Source organism: Phaseolus vulgaris, chromosome 10 (assembly GCF_000499845.2).
Source record: "Phaseolus vulgaris cultivar G19833 chromosome 10, P. vulgaris v2.0, whole genome shotgun sequence".
Lineage (NCBI taxonomy): Eukaryota > Viridiplantae > Streptophyta > Magnoliopsida > Fabales > Fabaceae > Phaseolus > Phaseolus vulgaris.
Window position 1 is genome coordinate 5,735,328 of NC_023750.2, and position 24,828 is coordinate 5,760,155.

At 32.5% G+C, this 24,828-nt stretch overlaps 2 protein-coding genes across 2 annotated transcripts; one reads left to right on the top strand and one right to left on the bottom strand.

Annotated features, from left to right (window-relative positions):
* Window positions 1–2,199: 2,199 nt before the first annotated feature.
* Window positions 2,200–12,284, bottom strand: LOC137813251 (polygalacturonase-like). The gene is made up of 6 exons (XM_068615391.1): window positions 11,847–12,284; window positions 10,670–10,959; window positions 9,456–9,675; window positions 9,325–9,333; window positions 3,379–3,389; window positions 2,200–2,398 (listed from the first exon to the last, which is right to left on the bottom strand). Exons 1-6 carry the CDS (start codon window positions 12,282–12,284, stop codon window positions 2,200–2,202), a joined length of 1,167 nt encoding a protein of 388 aa, XP_068471492.1.
* Window positions 12,285–18,270: 5,986 nt separating this feature from the next.
* LOC137819422 (2-alkenal reductase (NADP(+)-dependent)-like) lies at window positions 18,271–23,193 on the top strand. The gene is made up of 5 exons (XM_068623272.1): window positions 18,271–18,631; window positions 18,953–19,130; window positions 21,662–21,828; window positions 22,377–22,459; window positions 22,600–23,193. The coding sequence occupies exons 1-5, from the start codon at window positions 18,407–18,409 to the stop codon at window positions 22,976–22,978; spliced, it is 1,032 nt and encodes a 343-aa protein (XP_068479373.1). The 5' UTR covers window positions 18,271–18,406; the 3' UTR covers window positions 22,979–23,193.
* The last annotated feature ends 1,635 nt before the right edge of the window (window positions 23,194–24,828 follow it).

Below are 24,828 nucleotides of genomic sequence, written 5' to 3' on the forward strand. Positions count from 1 at the left end.
ATAAATCTATTTTTTTGGTAGTGTAATTTTATCTAATTTACATTAAAAATAAAAATATATTATATATACTTAACTTAATTTAACAAATTTAACATAAATTTTTATCATAATAAAAATGTATAAATAATAAATAAAGAGTAAGATAATGTAATTCTATACTTCAAATTTCAAAACATTATTACATTTAAATAACTAATTCCAACACAACATTCTTAATAATTTAGAAACAAAGTTTAACAACACTATTTTACAGACAAGTCTAACCAAAAGACATTTGTTAGTCTTCAGTAACAACTTTAATTAGACTAATAACCTCCCTCAAACTGAATGGGAGAAGTTAATAAAAAACATCTTCACATTTAGTTTGTTAATGAAATGAGTTAAGGAAAAGGATTTAGTCACAACATCAATCCATAATTCAAGACACAAATTTGAAAAATACAAAGTTGTTTAACCAAAACATGTTCAAATAAAAACAAAATATAATAATTTGTATTGAAATTATTATATTTTTCATATAAATGTATATATAAAGTGTATAACAATAATTTAATATAATTAGTGATAGATGGATATAATATATATATAATATATGGAATAACAATTATATGAAACATACTCTTCAATTTGATTGTATATGAACAATGCATGTGCTAATCAGTTAATGAATATACACTTTGATTAACAAAAAGAAGAAGTAAAGTTTTGAAAGGACATGAAACACAATGAGCAAAGTAAAGACCAGGTCAGTGTTGTAGAAGTGTGAACCAACAATAGATCAAATTTGAAATGATTGCACCAGATAGTCAAGTGCCTACTCAACATCACAAAAGACTCTAATCATTTTTTATTTATAAAATAATATATAATTTAGTTAATATATTAATTAATTATTTTTATTTTTAAAATTAGTTTTTATTTACTACGTAATAATTTTTAATGCATAAATAATATAATGATTTAAAATAGTGTTGGATAATTTCTTTTTTAATTTCTTAAATGATGTGAACCAGAATAAGTTCTGAATAATTATGCACCCTGATGGTACTTAACTGAATGTGGATTAAGATAGTCATAGAAAACAGAACAAATATTAGAAAATAAATTATACATATTCGACAAATTATACATATACTTCCAATGATGGTTTATTTTATAACTATCACAGCAAGTGGTCGACAAGTTTAAAAATTGAAAAATAAAAAACAAATGATACCATGATGGTTCTATTGCTTACCAGTGAAATAACTTTGTTTTAACAAAGTCTGATAGTTTTAAAAATTCTACAATATATCTATTTTAATATATAATTGTTATAATTTAATTGGTCAAAATTAATAATTTAATTACGGTTGAATCTTAATGAAAAATTATCCTTTTACACAATATTTCTCTCTTACTTTCACTTTAGAACTCCTTTCAATAATAAATATTGTATTTAATTAACAAAATTAATGTAAACAAAATTTTAAAATAAAATAATAATATATTTTATTATTAAATAAAAATAGAAAAAAATATGTTGTCTAACTATCACCACATTAATTGAATCAATAATAATGATTGCAATCAATTTTTTTCCTTTTGATCTAATTTAGATTTCTCAACATATCAATAATCAAAACTATTTTACCTATTATGTAGTACAAATACTAACACGACACTGATACGACATGAACACGGACACGGAGATACGTAAAATCTCTAAAATGTAGGACACAATGACACAATAAAGATTTACATGCATAAGTATGTTCCAGATTATTTTTTGGAGCAGAAAGATGTTTTTCATGACTAGTTCACAAGGATTTGTTTCTTATTTTTATAATCATAATAACAATTTATACAATAAAGTTTGAATTTGTAGAAAATTAATGTATTTTTCCTTCCTTTTTAAAATTGTGTTAGAACCGTACTAGAATTGTCAGAAATCTAACAAATATTTTTTGAATTGGACACTTCACGGATACGTGTCCTACAAGTATCATACCAGTGTCAATGTCCCCATTTAAGAGAAGTGTTCGAGCTTCATAGTTTACCTACCTATAAATATCCTTCTTCTAAACAATCATGATCTAGCTAGTTGTTTCTAGTAATGGTGTGGAAATATGAAATCCTAGAGAGCACACACTTGCATGCATAGTGTATTTTATTGGGTATGACATTAGAGTTATGAAGATGTGGCATTAAGTTGTAGTATTAGAAGCAGTTGTTGGGTTGAACTAGACCAGACACGATTCCTCGAACGTGGTTGCATGAAGCCAGGGCTTGTTTGGTTTCATATGTAAGCATCAAATCTTCCAAACTTATTCCACTGCACTGCTGCTTCGGACAACAATTCATTTTCACTGCAACTTCTGATGCCGAGCTTCCATGAATATCTAGGTACTTAATGTTGCTTGTAACAACGCTTTTTTTAAAAAGAAGCAGCAGACCCCCACCCCCACCATTCTTTTCTTTCTTCTTCTTTCTTCCAAATCACTTTCTCTCTCTACCAACTTCTCTCCTCTCCCTTCTCTCTTAATTTCTTACTTCATACCTCATCTATTTTAGAATCTGATCATACCACTGTAGCAGAGGAGTTAAGGAACATTTCTACCCGATCAGATTTTCAAACAGAGTAAGTTCATTTTTACTCTAAATATCCTTTGTTCTCTGTTTTTCCTTAGGATTTAGTCATCAATCTTTGTGGGGTCAGTTGAGAAGTTTAATCCTCTCAACTTATTCTATTATATACTGAAATTTTGTTCTATTTGGATAATTTGCATTAGGCCCGTAAATCTTGAAGCTTATCCAAACGGTGGGGAATAAAATTCTAAAAGTTGCTTGGAAAGCAAGCAATTGAGGTAAGGGAAGCTAAATTTAATTTTTAATAGCACCCTAGGATAGAAGATCTGAATGCGGAAGGGACGTGGTCCCAATATTCAATTTTTCTTGCAGGGATGTTGTGTGTTATATATATTGGGTTGTTTGTTTACATTATTTAAATTTGTGAAAATATTAGGTTTTGATGATTTAGTATTAAAGTGTTATTTTTTTTTATGTCAAATAGACTTTTGAATATTGTGGATCACTTTTTGAATGATATTGTATGACGGAATGATATGGAATTGAATTCATACATTTGGGATAATGTATGAACTGATGTTTGTTGTGTATTAAGTATTGATGCCTATGTGGTAACAGAGATCTCCGAGCTTCACTGATGATCTAAGTCACATAGACTAAGATATCAGGTGGTGAGAAGCTGATGCGGGAGTTCATGGACACCGTGACATATGAGATGCACGGCTTGGGTTGTATTGAACTTACCCTGATCCTTTCTGTTGGATTCGCTGGTAATCTTTGGATCAGGTGTTAGTCTCTGGTAGGACTTACTTAATACGGATCTTCCGGAAGATGTTGTTTGTTGAATATTCTGGATGTGTAGATCCATGTGAGATCTATGTGATTGTTTTATTGTTGAGATTTGAAGAAGATTGAATAATTTGAGAAATTGATCAAGTAACTTGGTTTTCTCTTTTGATTTAATTGTGTATATTATAAAATTCTATTTTCACTAGCTTACCCTTGCTTTTCTTGTTGTGTTTGAACTGCGATGACTGTACTACGTACACGAGCAGATGATCTTACAGGTGTCAGTTTTAGGATGTTGATTATGAAACTTATATTGTAAATATTTGTATTTCTATATGTCCTAATCATGTATTAAGAATGTTTTGAAAAACTTTATGCTTGTATAGAAATATGTAGAACTTGTATTGTAATAGTTAGATGTATTTTCCGGGGTGTTACATTTAATGATATCAGAGCAGTTTATCCTTAGGATAACCTGAGGGTAGTGGGTTTATTGTGTTTCTCCTGCGTGTAGATTTTGTTTAAGTTTAGCTTCAAGACTTAGCTAAAAGTTTCTAATAGGATGTTTCACAAAGTTGTTTTCTTGAAATTTTGTTTGTGCTTGAGTCAAATTAGTTGTTATGAATAAAGATGAAAGTATTAAGAATGAAAGAAAGCTTGATAGAGTGGTGAGGGTGCACACTCATGACTAGATCAAGATTATTTTCTATCTTAATTCTAAGTAGCTAGAATACATTTTAGCGATAAGTTTTAATTGGTTTTGTATCTATTTTGTGTGATTATTTCTTTTAAGTTGAATTGTCTTAAAGATGTAGTTGGAAATTTTAGTAATTTCTAACCCAATTCTTTATGTGCTTAGTAGATGGCACGTAGACCACCTACTCCTCCTCCACCAGTAGATATGCCCAACTTAGCTCGGGCAATAGAGATGATGGCAACAGCCTTGCAACAACAAAGTGCTACTATGGCACAACAGCATCAGGCCGCCCTTCATCAATTAGAAACTACTAGATTAGCAGCTGAAGCATCTCAGCTTCATCAACAACCCCATACCTTTAGTCTGGAGGATTTTCTGAGACACAATCCACCCAAGTTTAATGGCAAGGTAAATCCAGATGGAGCAGACCAGTGGGTGAGAGACATAGAAAGGATCTTTGAAGCTACTCAATGCCCTGAAGAGAGAAAGTTATCTTATGCCATCTATATGCTTATTGAAGAAGCTGAGTTTTGGTGGATAGGCATGAAGCAAATGATGGAAGACAAAGGAGAAGATGCCACTTGGGAGAACTTCAAAGTAAGATTCCTGGAGGAGTATTTTCCTGATAGTGTCAGGTATGCAAAAGAAATTGAATTCATGCAGTTGGAACAAGGAAATCTTTCAGTCACTGAATATGCTACTAGGTTCAAACACCTAGCTAGATTCTACACCCAGACCATGACTGAGGCTTGGAGATGTAGAAAATTTGAGTTTGGGTTGAAGCAAGAACTTAAAGAAGTGGTGATTCCTATGTCTATTAGAGATTTCCCTGCTCTAGTGGAGAAAACAAAAGTAGTGGAGAGTTTGAAAAATAGTAGCAGACTTGCTAAGCCTCAAGTGGGAGGACCTTCTAAAAGCATGCCTAAATATGAAGATAGAAAGAAACCTTATTTCAGACCTCAATCTTATAACAGCGGAAGATCCAATTCTCAATCACCACCTAGTTTCAGATGTTTTAGATGCGGTGGGCCACATGTTGTTAGATTTTGCCCTCATCCAGTGTCAAATGTGACATGTGATAGATGTCACAAGTATGGTCATGCAACAAAAGATTGTCGTGTCCAATTGGGAGCTCCAAATTCTGGCGGAGTGCAGCAAGTACAACAAAATAGTAATAAAAAACCCAAAGCTGCTGGCAGAGTTTTTGCTATTAGTGGAGCTGAAGTTTCACACTCTGATAGCCTTGTTAGAGGTATTTGTTCTATCCTTGGAACACAGTTATCTGTATTGTTTGATTCTGGGGCAACCCATTCTTTTATATCTTTTGATTGTGCTAAGAAACTTAAGTTGTCAGTCCGAGAATTAGAATTTGAGTTGGTGGTATCCACACCAACAGAAGGTATTATAGTAACTTCTTCCATGTGTGCTGAGTGTCCAGTAATTATAGATGGGCAGAGATACAAGATCAACATGATTTGTATACCTCTAAAAGATTTGGAGGTTATATTGGGAATGGATTGGTTGTCTGCTAATCATATCCTTATATATTGTGCTCGGAAGAAGTTAATTTCCCCTAAATTAGAAGGAATGCAAGTTATCTCAGCTCATCAGTTTGAGAGAGAGATACGAGAAGGTGCAGAATCTTTTATGCTCTTGGCTTGTTCTATAGTTATTGATAAAGTACAAAAAGATATGTTTGTAGTTCAGGAGTTTATGGATGTATTTCCTGATGAGATTCCTGGACTTCCACCTAAAAGAGAGATAGAGTTTGCAATAGACTTGATTCCCAGAGCAGGCCCCGTGTCAATTTCTCCATACTGAATGGCACCAGCAGAGTTAGCTGAATTGAAGAAACAATTAGAAGACTTATTAGAGAAACAATTCATTCGACCTAGTGTTTCTCCATGGGGAGCTCCAGTGCTATTAGTGAAGAAGAAAGATGGTTCGTCACGTCTATGCATAAATGACATACAATTAAACAAGTTAACAATAAAGAATAAATATCCTCTTCCTATAATTGATGACTTGATGGATCAGTTGCATGGGGCCGTTGTCTTTGCTTTTAAAATATGGAGACATTTTCTTTACGGAGTTAGTTTTAATGTGTTCAGTGATTGTAAAAGCTTGAGGTATTTGTTTGATCAGAAGGAACTTAATATGAGGCAGAAGAGGTGGATTGAATTTTTAAAGGACTATGATTTCCAGCTAATATACCATCTTGGGAAGGCAAATGTTGTTGTAGATGCGTTGAGTCATAAAAAGATACAAATGTCGTCGCTTATGATTAGAGAGCTAGAATTGATTGACGATTTCAGGAGTATGAATTTGGAGGTTTCCATGTCTTCAAATTGTGTTAGTTATAATACACTTGTTATAACTAATGAATTTCTAGAGAAGGTAAAGGAGAAGCAGTTGGAAGATTCAAAATTGAAGAACTTCATGGGCTTATTAAATACTGACAAAGCTAAAGACTTCTCTTTAGGAGTGGATGGTATTTTGATATTCAAAAATAGAATATGTATACCAGAGGATAATGAACTAAAGCAAACAGTGTTATCTGAAGGTCATAAAAGTAAACTTAGTTTACATCCAGGAATGACCAAGATGTATCAAGATCTGAAGAATTCTTATTGGTGGCAGGGCATGAAGAATGATGTAGCCAAGTTTGTAGCTGCTTGCTTGACTTGTCAGAAATCAAAGATTGAACATCAACGACCTGGAGGCATGTTAACTCAGTTAGACATTCCAGTGTGGAAGTGGGATAGTATCTCAATGGATTTTGTTACCCACTTACCACGTACTTTGCGGAAGCATGACTCTGTTTGGGTCATAGTGAACAGACTGACAAAGACAGCACACTTCCTACCTATAGACTTGAGAATCTCTATGCGGAAGTTAGCCCAGATTTACATAGATGAAATAGTCAGATTGCATGGTGTACCCTCTAGCATAATTTCTGATAGAGATCCTAGATTCACCTCCAGATTCTGGCAAACACTTCAAAAAGCTTTGGGGACTAAACTCATACTTAGTTCAGCATACCATCCTCAAACTGATGGACAATCAGAGAGAACTATCCAGTCCTTAGAGGATTTGCTTAGGACTTGTGTGTTAGATCATTTGGGCAGTTGGGATGAAATTTTACCTTTGGTAGAGTTCACTTACAATAACAGTTACCAAGCTAGCATAGGAATGGCTCCTTTTGAGGGAAGAAAGTGTAAAACACCTCTGTGTTGGTTTCAGGATGGTGAGAGTGTGTTAATTGGACCAGAATTAATACAACAAACTAATGAGAAGGTCAAAATTATTCAGGAAAGATTGAAAACATCTCTCAGTAGGCAAAAATCTTATGCAGATCAAAGAAGAAGACCTTTAGAATTCTCTGCGGACGAGCATGTTTTTTTGAGAGTTACACCGTTCACTGGTGTAGGAAGAGCACTCAAATCCAAGAAATTGACTCCTAAGTTCATAGGACCTTATCAAATTCTCAAGAGAATAGGCCCTGTGGCTTATGAAATTGCTTTGCCTCCTCCTTTAGCTAACCTTCACAATATTTTCCATGTATCTCAGCTAAGAAAGTATGTACCTGATCTCAGTCACATTCTAGAGTCTGATTTCATCCAAGTGAAAGAAAATTTGTCGTTTGAAGTGAAGCCAATCAGAATTTTAGATTCACAAGTGAAACAACTTTGTGGAAGAAGTATTCCCATGGTGAAAGTATTGTGGGATCTCACATCTGGAGATTCCACTTGGGAAATTGAAGAGGTGATACGAGCATCATACCCTAATCTCTATCTTGGTAAATTCATTTTCGAGGACGAAAATTTTTGTAGTTGGAGATAATGTAACAACGCTTTTTTAAAAAAAAAGCAGTAGACCCCCACCCCCACCATTCTTTTTCTTCTTCTTCTTTCTTCCAAATCACTTTCTCTCTCTACCAACTTCTCTCCTCTCCCTTCTCTCTTAATTTCTTACTTCATACCTCATCTATTTTAGAATCTGATCATACCACGCTGTAGCAGAGGAGTTAAGGAACATTTCTACCCGATCAGATTTTCAAACAGAGTAAGTTCATTTTTACTCTAAATATCCTTTGTTCTCTGTTTTTCCTTAGGATTTAGTCATCAATCTTTGTGGGGTCAGTTGAGAAGTTTAATCCTCTCAACTTATTCTATTATATACTGAAATTTTGTTCTATTTGGATAATTTGCAGTAGGCCCGTAAATCTTGAAGCTTATCCAAACGGTGGGGAATAAAATTCTAAAAGTTGTTTGGAAAGCAAGCAATTGAGGTAAGGGAAGCTAAATTTAATTTTTAATAGCACCCTAGGATAGAAGATCTGAATGCGGAAGGGACGTGGTCCCAATATTCAATTTTTCTTGCAGGGATGTTATGTGTTATATATATTGGGTTGTTTGTTTACATTATTTAAATTTGTGAAAATATTAGGTTTTGATGATTTATTATTAAAGTGTTATTTTTTTTATGTCAAATAGACTTTTGAATATTGTGGATCACTTTTTGAATGATATTGTATGACGGAATGGTATGGAATTGAATTCATACATTTGGGATAATGTATGGACTGATGTTTGTTGTGTATTAAGTATTGATGCCTATGTGGTAACAGAGATCTCCGAGCTTCACTGATGATCTAAGTCACATAGACTAAGATATCAGGTGGTGAGAAACTGATGGGGGAGTTCATGCACACCGTGACATATGAGATGCACGGCTTGGGTTGTATTGAACTTACCCTGATCCTTTATGTTGGATTCGCTGTTAATCTTTGGATCAGGTGTTAGTCTCTGGTAGGACTTACTTAATACGGGTCTTCCGGAAGATGTTGTTTGTTGAATATTCTGGATGTGTAGATCCATGTGAGATCTATGTGATTGTTTTATTGTTGAGATTTGAAGAAGATTGAATAATTTGAGAAATTGATCATGTAACTTGATTTTCTCTTTGATTTAATTGTGTATATTATAAAATTCTATTTTCACTAGCTTACCCTTGCTTTTCTTGTTGTGTTTGAACTGCGATGACTGTACTACATACATGAGCAGATGATCTTACAGGTGTTTGTTTAAGGATCTGAAGAGCTTTAAGGTGTTGATGTTGAAACTTATATTGTAAATATTTATATTTCTATATGTCTTAATCATGTATTAGGAATGTTTTGAAAAACTTTATGCTTGTATAGAAATATGTAGAACCTGTATTGTAATAGTTAGATGTATTTTCTAGGGTGTTACATTGGTGATTTCAACCCCAGATACCTGTTTTTTCATTTCTCACAAGAAACAAGAGAATTCAGTTAGCCTGTGTTCCACATTTCCACTTCAGTTTCAAGTTTTACACGAAGTTTTATGCTGTTATGTGTAGAAGAATTTTGGTTCACCTGACCAGGACAATTGTTTTGATGGGGACAATAGTTTTGGTCGATCACAATGGGATTTTGGACATTAAGCATGGTAACATGTTGGAAAAGGATGTTCCTTGCAAACCCATTGCTAGGTCTCCCCCATGACTTTATTCTCACACCATTCTCAGTTCCAGCAAATGTTACTGCTTTCACTGTCACATTCTCCACACCAGCCTCTTCTAATTCATTCCCCACACTGCCACATCCATGTTCAACCAATGTTCAACAAATAAAAAAAAAAAACAAGGTTAATAGCATGTTCTCCCACACATTCTTTAGCAGATGAGTTATGTTAGACCTAGGTTTTTGCAAGTACTGCAATCTTTTTCGCAAATTACTGTTTTGGTAATTTTTTTTATGAAAATGGTAAGTTGTATACCATCAAAGACGATTTTAAAGTGAAAGTCTACCACTTTAGGTTGAAAAGGTCTATACGTGAAAGTTGTAACCATAATATCACTTTATCAAATTTTGTTAAATAAAAATCATATAACACTTTCTCAACTTTATTTAAAATTTGAAATTAATTTTAAGTCGAGTCCTATGACTTTTACAATTTAATTGTAAAATAATAGAACTGAAATTGTAATTCTCTTTACAACTTTAATTATATTTAAACTAAAGTCATACAAATCATTCGCTGAAAAAAATCATGAAATAGAAACCAGTTTTAGAGATAAAAAATAATTACCTACTATAATGATTAAATTAGATATCATTTTAAAAACTAAATAAACTTTTGATTTCTAAATTAATTTCTATTATTAATAAATAGTTTCTAAATTAGTATCTAATTACCTACCAATGTTTTAACTATCAATTATTTAGATTCTAAATTTGGTAGGAAAAACCTTGGTAACTAATTAGATACTAATTTAAAAATCATTTAACAATAATAAAAACTAATTTAGAAACCAAAAGTTTTTTTAGTTTGTAAAATGGTCTCTAATTTAATCACTATAGCAACTAATTATTTTTTTTTTATCTAAAATTAGTTTCTATTTCATGATTTTCTTGTAATAATATACCACTAATTCCACTCAACTTTCACATAATCATATATGACTTACCCATTTTTGTAAAAAAAAATTATAAAAAAAATAGTCATTTTGTGAAAAAATTACTCTAATTTGGTGAAAAAACCCTTAGATCTGACTGGTATGGCTCACATAAATTTGAGTAAATAATACCTTATTCCATGACCAGGTCCGCAAGCTATGTTTTGTATCCATAAATTAGTAGTTCCAGGACCAATTGAGATGCAATCATCACCTGTTGCTATGGTGGAGTTGAGAATGGTGACTCTGGATGAGAGTTGAACGTGAATGCCATCAGTGTTAGGGCTGTTTCCTGCAGCTGATACCTTAACACCCTCTACTCTCACATTCTCACATCGATCAATAACTATCTGGAACATTTGGCTCTTCACACACCTCACTCCATTCATCACAATGTTCTTCCAATTGCTAAATCCCAAGTTCTGCAATCATGTATACACAAAACACAACAATTTGCATACTAAAAACTATCACACAAATCAAATTTGAATGAATAAAAGAAAACCATTAGATAGAAACCAATTTTAGAAGAAAACCATTAAATAGAAACCAATTTTAGAGACAAAAAATAATTAGTTGTTATATTAACTAAATTAGATATTATTTTAGAGATTAAAAAAATTATTAGTTTCTATTATTGATAAATAATTTTTAAATTGGTATTTAATTAACTATCAAGATTTTTACTACCAAATTTAGAACCTAACTCTTGGCTACCCAACGTTTACCGTGGGCACGATAACTAACACACCAGATGTGCGTCCTTCTCGATTCTCTCATACTAAGAAAAGGTCCTCTCAATATTTTAACACCCACACCGGATATGGACCGAACTGTCTCACGATGTTCTAAACCCAACTCACGTACCACTTTAATGGGCAAATAGCCCAACCCTTGGAACCTAGGTGGCGAAGAGCCGACATCGAGGTGTCAAACCTTCTCGTCGATGTTCCACGTTGAGTGAAGATCAACCTGTTATCCTTAGAGTAACTTTTATCCGTTGAGTGAAGACCCTTCCACTCGGCACCGTCGGATCACTAAGGTCGATTTTTGTCCCTGCTCGACGGGTGGGTCTTGCAGTCAAGCTTCCTTCTGCCTTTGCACTCGAAGGTCAATTTAGAATTTTAGTAGTTAATTAGATACCAATTAGAAACTATTTTATCAATAATAAAAACTAATTTAGAAATCAATAATTTTTTAGTCTTTAAAATAGTATATAATTTAATTAATATAACAATTAATTATTTATAGTCTCTAAAATTAGTTTTTATTTTTGAAAAGTAATTTGAAAAATAATTTGGTTGCGTACCGTAGCACCAGTTGGACAAATCTTGCCAGATCTCTTACATTCCCACAGACCTATTCCTTGCCCATCAAGAACACCACCAAACACTGCAACTCCATCAACCTCATCAAAATGCAACCAATTTCCACCATTTCCAATGACATCATAGTTTGAAGGTGCAACCAGGGCACCATCAATGCGTACTGTGATGCCCTTGTTCTTGCATGGCCCCTTAAACACTACTTTACCAACTGAGAACCTTCCTAGTGGCACATGAATGGTGGTTGGTGTTGTTGAGCTGCATGCTCTACCCCATGCACTCAAGAATGCGTTTGTGGAGTCAGTTTCACCATCTGGCTTGGCCCCAAAATTGACAACATTCGGAGTTGCCCCCTCAGCCACTGTTGCTGGTGTAAATGTGAACAAGAATAGTAGCAAAGCATGCAAAACTATTTGTGCCATTTATACTGCAATGACAATGAAGGATGTGGAAAGTCAAAGGGAATAAAGAAGACTCAGAAGGCTTGGGAAGAAACTAAAAGGGTAGCTGTTTATGGTGTGGTGTGCATGTTACAGTTTGTGGTGATATTTATAGGTAGGAAACTGAACTGAAAACAAAAACTGAGAAAAGAAAGCTTTGGATGTATGTACGAGGAAATGATGCATGTGTCTGCTGTGGTTGAGACATGGAAGAATGACAGTGGTATGGTATAAGGAAAAGACAAACTTCCAATAAGCCAATGTAATGGTTGCTTGATATACACTATGCAGAAAGCACTCGCAAGAGAGTGAAGTTTGATGATGATAATGATGCAATATAGAGTTAGAACTTATAAGCATGAATGTCCATCATGTTAATATTTTGATGATAATTTTTATTTTTATCAGCAATAAATAATATATACAAATTTTAAAGATGATTCAATCCATTTACAAAGAGACCATAACAACCTAACAACATAACACTTTTGAGACAACTACTTAAAATACTAATCATGTCAAGAAAATAAACTCCAAGATGATTAAATCCATTTACAAAGAAACCAGAATAACCTAACAACATAACACCTTCGAGACAACTACTTAAAATACTAATCATGTCAAGAAAACAAACTCCAACGCCCAAACTAAAGTCAACAAAGACCGACTAAGACTAAAGGATTAAGACGATAGAAAAAGAAAAACAAAGAATTTTTTTTTAAATAATCAAGACCAAACCTTTAATTGAGTCAAAGAAAAAATTTCAGAATTATACAAAATCTCCCCTAATGGAACAGAGAATTTTTTTAAAAAAAAATCAAGAACAAACCTTTAATTGAGTCAAAGAAAAAATTTTCAAAATAATACAAAACTCCACTAATGGTATGTATTCTTGCAGCCTCCATGTCTTGGCCAAAGATATCTCATGCATCTAACTTCGTTTCAGGTATTTTATTATAAATAAAGCACAAAAATCAAAAGTATGAGTTTTATCCATTCATGTCTTACGAACTTCTGTATACTAAATTAAGTTAATCTTTGTATTTTCTTCCTTTTCTTAAGTTATCTACAATTAAATTGGATTTTTAGTTTTGTTAAGTATTTAATTCGATTTTCAGTCGACAGTAAACATTATTTTGTTAAAAAACTCGACACAAACCATCGTTAAAATAATGTTCTATTAATAAATAAAAATTTAATATGTTTAAATTTAGGCTTTTAAAGCATTATGATTTACGTTTTAATTTCTATTTATATATATATATATATATATATTAAATTTTGGTATGGTTTGACTTGTGCAATATTCATGCTTGTATCTTGTCACTTTAATTAAATTTAAAATGGAAGTTAATCATGCATTCTTTTGAATTTTGTCAATATATAATACTTAGTTTTATTTATCTTTTAATATTATTTTTTCAAAAGTTAAGAAATATAATATAATTTTTACTTTAATAAAGTAATTATACATTTTATTATTATTTTTTCTCCATTTAATTATATAATAAATAGATGTGTAAATTATTTAAAAATTAAAAATACACGCAGAAGCATAATAGAGTAATTAACGTGATAATTTTGTAAATAGTAAATAAATAGAAACAAAAAAGACATTTAAAAGGAAAGATATTTTTCCTTTCAATGCAGGGTAATCCTAACTAAATATATGATAGTATTATTCTATTTATCTTTTCTAAAGTTTCATTTGTCATAAAAGAAATGAGAAAGTACAAAGATAATTTCTGTGGAGATGGAAGTGGAAGGCAAGAAAAATTCTTAGCTGAAATGGTCGAATATGTGTAGAACAAAAATATGATTGAATGGTGGCTCCATGAGATAATCATAGGCACATATCCATTCCAATATCTAATACTAATTGTGTTAAGAAGTGGGCTTTAAGTCTAACTCAACCCCATAAAACCGGCTCATGGGGTGAGGTTTGCACCCATTTATATATTATGAAATGTCCTTATCTCTAGTCGATGTGGGATTTCCAACACACCCCCTTCACGCCGAGGCTACCAACTCGTGCGTGGAGATATATGTTATGGGTGGTCCGGTAACGGCCCGATAGCGGGTGGACTGATAAACCCAACAAATACTCGCTAGGACAGGCTCGAAATGGCTCTGATACCATGTTCGAGATGCTTGTTTGAGACCATAAAGGGATTTGTTGAGTCGACATACAATGTTCTCCCCCTGTCGATGATGTCCGGGTGGCAAGTCCATGTAAATAATTTCATGCAATGTGCCATGTAAGAAGGCATTTTGCACATCTAGCTGGTGAGTAAACCAATTTCTGGCTGCTGCAATGGTGAGGAGACACCTCAAAGTTGTTAATTTTGCTGTTGGTGAAAAAGTTTCAGAATAGTCGACACCTTCAATCTGAGTGTACCCCTTTGCGACAAGGCGCGCCTTATATCTGTCGACGCTACCATCTGAGTTGTACTTTATTTTATAGACCCATTTGCATCCGATGGGTTTCTGCCCAGCGGGTAGCGGTGTTAAGGTCCACGTTTGATTTAGCTGCAAGGCGGAAAGCTCTTCGTCCATTGCTTTTTGCCAATTTGGATCAAGGATAGCTTGAGCATAAGTGTGAGGTTCTTTGGTGGCTGTGATGTTAGCAAGATATGCACTATGTGTAGAAGAAAATCGTGAATTAGAAAGAAAATGATGCATAGGATACCTGGTTCCATTCGGTCGGTCTTGGGCAGTGGTCGAATGATTGGCTTGGAATCCCGTTATGTAGTCTTGAAGCCAGGAAGGTTGGGTTGATGTGCGACTGGATCGTCGAACAGGAAGGTCGGTTGGAGAAGGTTTGGTAATGGGTGGTAAACTTCTTGGCATGGGAGAAGAAGGTTGGTCTACTGGAGGTTCAGGTGTATTATGACGAGTAGGAGAAGAAGGTTGGTTTGATGGAGGTTCAGGTGCATTGTGACGAGTAGGAGATGGGGAGGTTGTCAGACAACTCGGAGATCAGTATCTGGATATTGCATTTTTCTTGGTTCCTCTATTATCTCATGGAAGTCAAAAAAACAGACAAACGTATCAAGATCATCAGCGGAAGCAGAATACCGCGCAATGGCCAATACTTGTTTGGAGATAGTTTGGTTGCGATATCTGTTGCAGGATTTAAAGGTGCCATGTAACTTGCCAGTTCAACTTTTCTGTGACAATCAAGCGGCATTACATATAGCAGCAAACCCAGTATTTCATGAACGCACAAAACACATTGAGATAGATTGCCACATTGTGCGAGAAAAATTACAAGCTGGGATAATCAGTCCTTCATATGTACCGACACAGTATCAGCTCGCAGATATTTTTACGAAGGCATTGGGCAAAGAACGATTTTTGACGCTACGACACAAGTTGGGGGTTCTTGATCTTCACCTACCAACTTGAGGGGGAGTATTAAGGAAATAATAATTATCAAATTATATGCAATTATTGTATGCAATATTTGACGATATTGTACCCAATTATATGCAATTAATTTAATAATTATAGAATCTCATGATTAGTATCCTACCTAATTAGATTGTAATTTGGGAGAGAGAAACTCCCTATATATTTCCTATACATGAGTGATGTAATATACACATAAGAATAATAAACATCTCTTCTTCTTACCATTTTTTATCATTTTCTTATAAATTGTGTGTTGTGTAGAGTAGATGAGAAATTAGTTAATCATATTATTCTAAGTTTGTTTCCACCTCAGTTCGAGATATAGCATCGTTAAGTATTGTCTCAGTGCTTTCACGATTTTGTTCTTAAAAACATTTCGGTAGGTTGGAGGAAAAAGGAGTATATAAACTGCCTTGACCTCGACTCTTGAACAATGTAGAACTATATTGGCGGTACCAGAACAAGAACAAATATTTTAGCAGTATTGGTTGTTAGATTTAAGTAGAATAGAAAATATGATTTTGAAAGTGATGTGGATGGTAGTGGTGAAAGTTAGATACGAGAACAAACACTACAAGAAAATCATTAAATAGAAACCAAACCAATTTTAGAGACAAAAAATAATTAGTTGATATATTGACTAAATTAAAGACTATTTTAGAGATTAAAAAAATTATTGGTTTCTAAATTAGTTTTTATTATTGATAAATAGTTTTTAAATTGATATTTAATTAGCTACCAAATTTTAACTACCAATTATTAAGATTCTAAATTTGGTAGCAAAAAACTTGGTAGCTAATTAGATACCAATTTAGAAACTATTCATCAATAATAGAAACTTATTTAGAAATCAATAATTTTTTTAGTCTCTAAAATGGTTTCTAATTTAGTCTTTATAGCAACTAATTATTTTTTGTATTTAAAATTAGTTTCTATTTAATGATTTTTTTTTTTGAAAGAAATAAGATTTGAGTTGAGAATTTATATATGGATAACAACCAAAATATTAAAAAAGGGCAAAAATATTGATCATATATGAGGTCTACTACATGAAGTGTGTACATAATAGGTAAAGTAGTTTGGAGCATTGCCATAATATTCTATCAAGCCTTTCTATCATGAAGATTATTTATGCTCATTTTTAGTTCCAACCATCGTAGTCTAAAACTAATTTATGCATAAGTTAAAAGATTAATTAAGTTTTGAAAAACTAATATAACTTTTTTCTTACAAATGAGTGATTAAATTATAAACATAAAATGATTTTATCTTATGGCAAGAAAAAAACAAAGATGTATAAATTAAAATAATAAAAGCATATATAATAAAAAGGAATAAATATATCATAAGTATTTAGTAATTATTAGGACCTATTGTACATGTTCTGACGATCTTTTATTATTTTATGTGTTTTAATTAGACATTTACATTTTTTTCATATAGTATGTGCAATTCAGGACTTTTGAGAATATATATTTTTTATTTATCGGCTTTGAGAATAGAGATAATGCTTCTCTGAGTTTTTTCATACAAATTTTTATAAGGGAGGGGAAATATGAACGTAAAAAGTGGTATACAAATTGAAATAAGATAATTATATTAAGAAAATCATCATTTAAAATTTTAGTTTTAGGATAAGATTTTTTTTTTTTTTTAAATTCTCACTTACTCATTTAATATAAAATGTTTCATAGAAAAAGGATATATATATATATATATATATATATATATATATATATATATATATATATATATATATTCGTCAAGATAATAATAATTATAACACTTCTCTTTCTTTCTCCCTCAGTTTTTTTAGTATATTTCATATACATTCCTTTTATGACCTCTCAATTTCTTCTTACAAGTGAATCTTATTCTCTTGGACACGAGGATATTGATTCTCTCAAACAGATAGGTCTCGATTCTCTCGGACAGGTTCGTATTGATTCTCTCGAACAAGTTAGTCTCGGACATGTGAGTGTACCTTTAAGGTGATTTGATGATAAAGTCATAATCAATTTGACTAAGTGATAATCTCTCTAAAAAAACACTCTACTAACCTATTAATCAAGTCACCTATGTATACGGTTCTTTGTTGAGCTCTGTCAACCTTATTAGACTTTTACTTTTTGTACTTTATATTTATTAAGTTTATTCTTAATATTCTAGACTTTAATAAACTTTGGTACATCATTAAAGCTGGTCATTATTTTATTTTTTTCTATTTTATAATTAAAGTATTTTGATCTTTATTAATCGCATGATATTTGGTAGGTTGAAATTTTTTTTGTAGTTACATATGAGCTAAAATTGAAAAATGAAATTTGAGAGAAAAAAATTTAAAATTAAAATTAAAATTTTAGACATAGAAGTGCCAAGAATCTTAAGGTGCATTCTATGTTTAGATCACATCTTTCATTATAATGTGAAGTTGAATCTCATTATAATCCATATTTAAAGTGAAAGTGAAAAGGATGGGATAACAGATGCAATACTGGTAAGTTTGAAGATGGCAATAATATTATTAGTGGTAAAGAAAGAAGCTTGCATCTTTATGCATCGTACGTGCTTAGTGCTTCATGATAAGGCCATGACCCAGTGCCCTTTCGTTCTCTCATTTGATCCCTCATCATCCATTCCTCTTCACAACACAACACATTGAAACGACAAAAACATCATAAACCTCTGAGATGGCGGAACTGAGGAACAAGCAAGTGATTCTGAACAACTATGTTGTTGGTTTTCCCAAAGAATCAGACATGAGCATTGTTGAAGGAACCATAACTTTGAAGGTTCCAGAAGGTTCCTCTGATCTGCTCCTCAAAAATCTCTACCTCTCATGTGATCCCTACATGCGATTCTTCATGACCAAGGAGGACAACCCTTTGGGAATTGGCACCTACAAGCTTCACTCTGTAACTCACTCACTCTTTCACCACACAATCTTCACTATTTTCTTACTATTATTAACTTCAATCATATATTATACATTAAATTTTATGATATCTATGTTTTCATACTTTTTTTTTGTTTTTGTTTAGTTGATAAGTAAATCCATCATAAGTTTTGATGCTAAATTTTTGCACCTTCTGGTTATGTTCATGTAATGGATTTTTTTGGAAGAAATAGGTTAATGCTTAAGTTAAAAGTAGTTTGTAAAGAATTTAATAAAGAGAGGTTCTTTAAGAGTAATTAATGTTATATAAAGGTAGGTGGTAACTGTTGAGTGATTGCAGGCATTGAGAGGAGATGGTGTGTCTCAAGTGGTGGAATCTGGACATCCAGATTATAAGAAAGGTGATTTAGTTTATGCAAGGACTAGATGGGAAGAGTATAGTTTGATCCCTTCATCTGAGATATGTTTGAAAATTGAGCACACTGATCTCCCACTTTCCTACTATATTGGTGTTCTTGGTAGGTATATTCTCAATAATTTCAATTTATGGTTTATTCTCATTTTCGGTTCATTATAAAGTGGTAGAAAATCAATTTGGTTCTTCATATTAAACTTTGATGGAATTTTGTTTAAAATATTTTAATTTGGTTCTTTTTATTAGATTGTTTTTGGCGTCTTTAAGTATGAAATTTCATATGAAATACATGTACAATGACATGATTATTAGGGTGAAATTTGTCCCTTTTATGTAGTTGTTTAGGTCATGTTCACCCCTTGTTTTGAGTGTGCCCTTCTCTTCCGCTGAGTTGAGTGGTTTGCTTCACTGCTCATCAATATCTGAGTACTAATCTTCATCATCTTGTAGTTATAATGGATGGGGGTTGCAAAACCATATGGTGGTGGAAGTAGGAGTTCCTTCGTTGCATTCATTTGCCACTGTGGATATTTTTTTGTATTAATAATGTTAGAAAACAATTTTGGATAAATAGATCCTTAAAATTTCATGAAATAAGTTTTGATATGCTCCCACATGATGATATAAGACATGATAAAGGCCCACCACTACTAAGGATGGAAGAGAGAGAAAATAGAAAAGTAATACCATTTTATGAAATTAACCCTGGAAAATCTTACAAACAAGTTTTAAACAACCAATTACGTTCTTTAGTTCAAATATCAACAAATAGTATTATTACAATTACAACTCTTTCAAAAAAACATATTGTTCATGTATGCCAATATAGTGCCACATCGCTCAAGAGTCGAGTCCAAGGACAATTTATATACTCCCTAAACCCATTGATGCGCCTTTTCAAGATAAAACCATGACGGAGCACCATCATAATTGCTCAATTACTACTAAGATACACTAACTGCAATAGTTTTTCATGTTGCTCAATAGTGTGGTTTTTCATGTTTTAAAAACAATCTCTCTTTGTAAATGTATAGATTATTTATGCCTTAGGGACTAGTTTATCATAGGGTCGGAATCCAAAAACAATCTCTTTGTATATGCAAAAGCAAAGCTTTGTCAATAACATTCTCTCATTCCTTTGATAGTTTGAAGCCTTTTGACATTGATGCTCATTATTATTCAACAAACATTGTCTTGTTAAAATGATCACCTTCCTTGTGCAATCAATTTCTTGTAATGCATAGTTAGGCTTTTTCATTAAAGTGGGCAATCACACCCATGAAATTCATTGTCATAACATAAATGAGTTTCCCAAAAAAACTGAAAAAAGACCCACCATTGTGGGACAACTTTCCTAGCCATCTCTTTCCTTTCTTTCACCCTTTTATGTACCATGTTATTTCTATCCATTAACTTTTTTAGCCCTTTCTCAATCTCCCCCGCCATTACAAGATCACCACCCCTTTTATAGTCCAATCTCAACTTCACTACTAATCTAATCTCCATTACCGTCCTAAAAGTATTCAAGTGTTGTTCTGCATAAATAGGCATGTCAATATTGGTACTCCAAACCACAAGCTTTCCAAAATAGAGTCCATCCACAATGAGACACAAATTCCCCAATGGCTTTGTGGCCATAACCTCCATTTGAGGTGCCCGATAACATAACATTCCCTTACCTTCTGCCCTCTTTAAAAATGCTTTTGGTAAGGTTCACTCTTCATTTTTTGTTATGGTTGGTGGAGAACACATAATCCACAAGGATAACCCTAAAATTGTTTTCGAGCATTCTTAACAATTGTAATTGTTCTAAATACAAAAAATCTTCACAATGACAAATGTACTTGTTCTACTCCCACCACCATGAGAGGAGTTACATTAGATTTGCAACCCTCATTCATTACAACTACCATATGATAAAGAATGGATATCCAAACATTGATGAGCAGTGAAACAAACTCCTCAACTCAATAGTAGAGAAAAAGAACATACTCAAAATAGGTGAAGAAGGTGACCTGGCAACTATATAAAAGGAGCACATCTCGCCCCAACAATTCTTCTATTCTTTATGTGTTTTAAATGAAATTCCATGTATCCAACTTTGTCTACAAAATCATCATTGAGTCATTTTAAACAAAATTGGCACCACATTAAACAAAATAAAAATTAAGGGACAAAATTGATTTTTTGCCACTTATTTTGGGACCAAAACTGGTATTAAACCTCAATTTATTTTCATTCTTAGTGAATGATGCACTTGATGTTAGTATGACCTTCATTAATAACATGAAGCTTTCTTTTCATAATTACTCATTTCTATTATCTAAAATATCATTTCCTATTGTTTTACCTAAGATTCTAGTAATGGCCATGTAATGTAGCCATGTCAGATACTTATTCATTTCAAATTTTGCATGCACATTCTGTTTCACCTAAATAAATCTTAGTGAGTTTGCATGCAAGCTTATGATATTGTAAGCTTTTATATAACTTTGGTGTGACATTTGACCCATGTTATTTTCTTTTTTGAATGATGCTCAACAAGCTTCCATGCAAGCTTATGTATGTTCTTGCATGATTTTCTATAAGTTTGTTATGCCTTTTAACCTATAACACTATATTATTTTATCACAGGTGTGTCAGGATTGACTGCTTATGCTGGCTTCTTTGAAGTAGGTTCTCCCCAAAAGGGAGATAATGTTTTTGTTTCAGCTGCCTCTGGTGCTATTGGTCAACTTGTTGGCCAATTCGCCAAGTTGAACGGTTGCTATGTTGTTGGAAGTGCAGGAAGCAAAGACAAGGTATTTATTTCTTATTGTTATGTATTTGGATAAAAATGAATAATAAGCTTCAATGTTAGAATATTTATTCTATTATTTAAAATACCACTCTTTTCAATTCGCTTGGTTGCAACAAACCAAAACCTTTCTATGACATGAATATCCTGATTATAGAATACATTGGATTTTTTTTTCTTCCAATTATAATTCTTTAGCAAAGTAAACTTTTTAGGTAAGTAACATACTTTATGATTTTCGAAAATTGTTGTTGGAATAAAAATAGATGAATTTTGTTTTATTTAATGTAGGGAATATTATTTGTTCAGTTTCAAAATTTTCATTATTTTATATATTATATAAATTAGAAAATATGTATTATTGTATTTCTATGTTCGTGTTTGTTTGCAATGTGTCCAAAACTCCCAAAACTTTCCATTGCACCATATTTTTTTATGAATAGTGTTATAACAGAAAGCATTAATAGTGTTTGCTTATGGTTGTTGTGAATTTTGAATGGAAGACTAGAAATTAGTTTTCCTTTCACTTATAAGCACGTGTCTTGTAATTAGGTGGATCTTTTGAAGAATAAATTAGGATTTGATGAAGCTTTTAACTATAAGGAAGAGCCAGACCTCAATGCAGCTTTGAAAAGGTTAGTACATAACATTGTCCCAACAGAGAAATGTGACTTTATATTGTTTATTTCCATAAATAAAAGGTTACAAGTTATAGTACCTAGTGACACGAGCAATATTAATGAGTAGTGACAATGGATATAAATTTTGAAATCAGGTATTTTCCAGAAGGCATTGACATTTACTTTGAGAATGTTGGGGGCAAGACACTTGATGCAGTACTTCCAAATATGAGACTCCATGGTCGCATAGTTGTTTGTGGAATGATCTCACAATACAATCTTACTCAACCGGAAGGTGTAACAAATTTGGCACATCTCATATTTAAGAGGGTTAAAATGGAAGGTTTTCTTATAATTGATTTCTTCCATTTATTTCCCAAATTCTTGGAGTTTGTCGTGCCTCTAATTAGAGAAGGAAAGGTTGTGTATGTTGAAGACATTGTTGAAGGTCTTGAGAATGGCCCTGCAGCATTGGTTGGCCTCTTTAGTGGTCGCAATGTCGGCAAACAAGTGGTGGATGTTTCTCGGGAGTAAAATTCTATAAATACACTCTTATTCTCTAAGCTTTATTTCTAAATTTTCAACTTTCCATTGGATATTAAATCTTGTTTTTATGGTCTATGTAATCAAATTCCGTTATGCTTAGAATAATTACTGTATGATGTTAATTTTCTTTTGAAACAATTGGCAAAAGGACACCCAATCTTAACAAGTAGACATTATTAAGTATTTATCATTTTTCAAGGACTTGCTTCAATGTTAGCATAATTTATATTTATGAATAGCTAATGTGATGCAATCCACGATGATGGATTGTAGAAGTTGAATGCAGTGGCAACGAAATGGAGAAGAGTTTGCACCGAGAATGAGAGATTTTGGTGAGGAATTGGAATAGTTTTGGTGTTAGGAAGTAGAAATAGGTTTGGCCAACTTTCTAGCTATTACTAGGCCTTTGAGGCTCTCTAGCAAAAGGAGATTTAGGAGAGAATGAGCTTCATTTCAAAATTCATTCAGTTAATTGCAAATCTCAATACATGAGAGTATTAGGAGTATTTATAGATGAAGGTAGCTTGCTCCTTAAACTACCATAACTCTAGTTAAGTAAACTTAACTATGGTGAGTGTGGTGGCTTAAAGGGGTCTGTGTACTCTTCTTCTAGAGTATCTTTCTTTCATCTATAAAATACTCTAAGGAAATTTAAAATACAAAATCTTATATTGGTGGTTCTGCATCAAGCTCCCTCCCTTCAAAAGGATGTGTCCTCGGATCCAGTTTAAAGTGCCACCTTATGTGAAATGAATGACTTTAAGATCTTTCTGGTTCATGAATCTACCTGAAAAAAGACAACAAGCATAAGGAGAATGCAAAAGAATAGAAGTTGATGGATGTAGAAACTGAAAACAAGCAAAGTATGTGGTATGGTACCTTTATGGTGGTTCTTATTTCCTAAGGTAGGAAAATAAAACACTAAACAAAATGGATAAAACTACGTAGAATAAGAAAAAAATATAATAGGAAGAAGAATTACCTCGATTAGGTGATACAAGTACGTAATTAATTTCCTTTGTCGAGGTAACATGTTCATTTGATTTATGCGATGTTTTCATTATTTGTACCTCATGAAGTTGCTTCCCGTGTATTACTAGCAAGGCTTCACAAGGTGTTTGAACCAAATCTGGTTTAGCTCCATATAAAAGGTTTGCATCAAGTAACTCCTCACAGGATTGTTTTAAGAAACTTATATTCTTTTTTTTATACAGCCTTAGACAAAGATTTGTAAAAGATGAAAAGTTTTTGTAATGGGTTTTCCACTACTTGTGAGGGTATAGAGAAACTAACAATAAACCTATTGTCTCTATTAGTGAAAGTAATTTTATCAAAACAATCCTAGTAAATAAATATATTGTGAAAATTGCTAGGTTATTTTAATAAAACATCTAAGGTTATCAAACTCGAGAGTCTAAGTAGACTCGTGGGAGGTCCATAAACCTGACTCGTAAACCCGACTCGTAGACTCGTAAGAGTATATTTTATATAAAAATTTAATACAAAAAATAAATATTCATGATACTAATTTTACAATATTAGAATTAATAAATTCATTCATATAATAATTATCTAACTTCTAGGTGGTGGTGTGGAATGAAGATGTACTACCATTGATACAATTTGAACCAGATCTTACGAGTTGAATTTGCAGAAACATAAGAATAAAAACCAATTTATCTTAATCTTATTTCAGTCACTCTAAATAAATAAAAAATCAACCTAAAATAAAAAATAACTTTAAAAGAAATCAACCCAAATATTCCATTTTCGATTTCAGATTCACCCAACACAACCAACCCTCAATCATGAAACCCACAACCCAACCTTGATCGCGA

Coding starts and splice junctions, on each gene's coding strand:
- LOC137813251 (XM_068615391.1), bottom strand. CDS start 12,284: ATGGCACAAATAGTTTTGCATGCTTTGCTACTATTCTTGTTCACATTT. Junction 10,960..11,846: donor TTTGTCCAACTGGTGCTACG/GTACGCAACCAA, acceptor ACATGATTGCAG/AACTTGGGATTTAGCAATTG. Junction 9,676..10,669: donor GGACCTGGTCATGGAATAAG/GTATTATTTACT, acceptor TGGATGTGGCAG/TGTGGGGAATGAATTAGAAG.
- LOC137819422 (XM_068623272.1), top strand. CDS start 18,407: ATGGCGGAACTGAGGAACAAGCAAGTGATTCTGAACAACTATGTTGTT. Junction 21,829..22,376: donor GTGCAGGAAGCAAAGACAAG/GTATTTATTTCT, acceptor TCTTGTAATTAG/GTGGATCTTTTGAAGAATAA. Junction 22,460..22,599: donor CTCAATGCAGCTTTGAAAAG/GTTAGTACATAA, acceptor TTTTGAAATCAG/GTATTTTCCAGAAGGCATTG.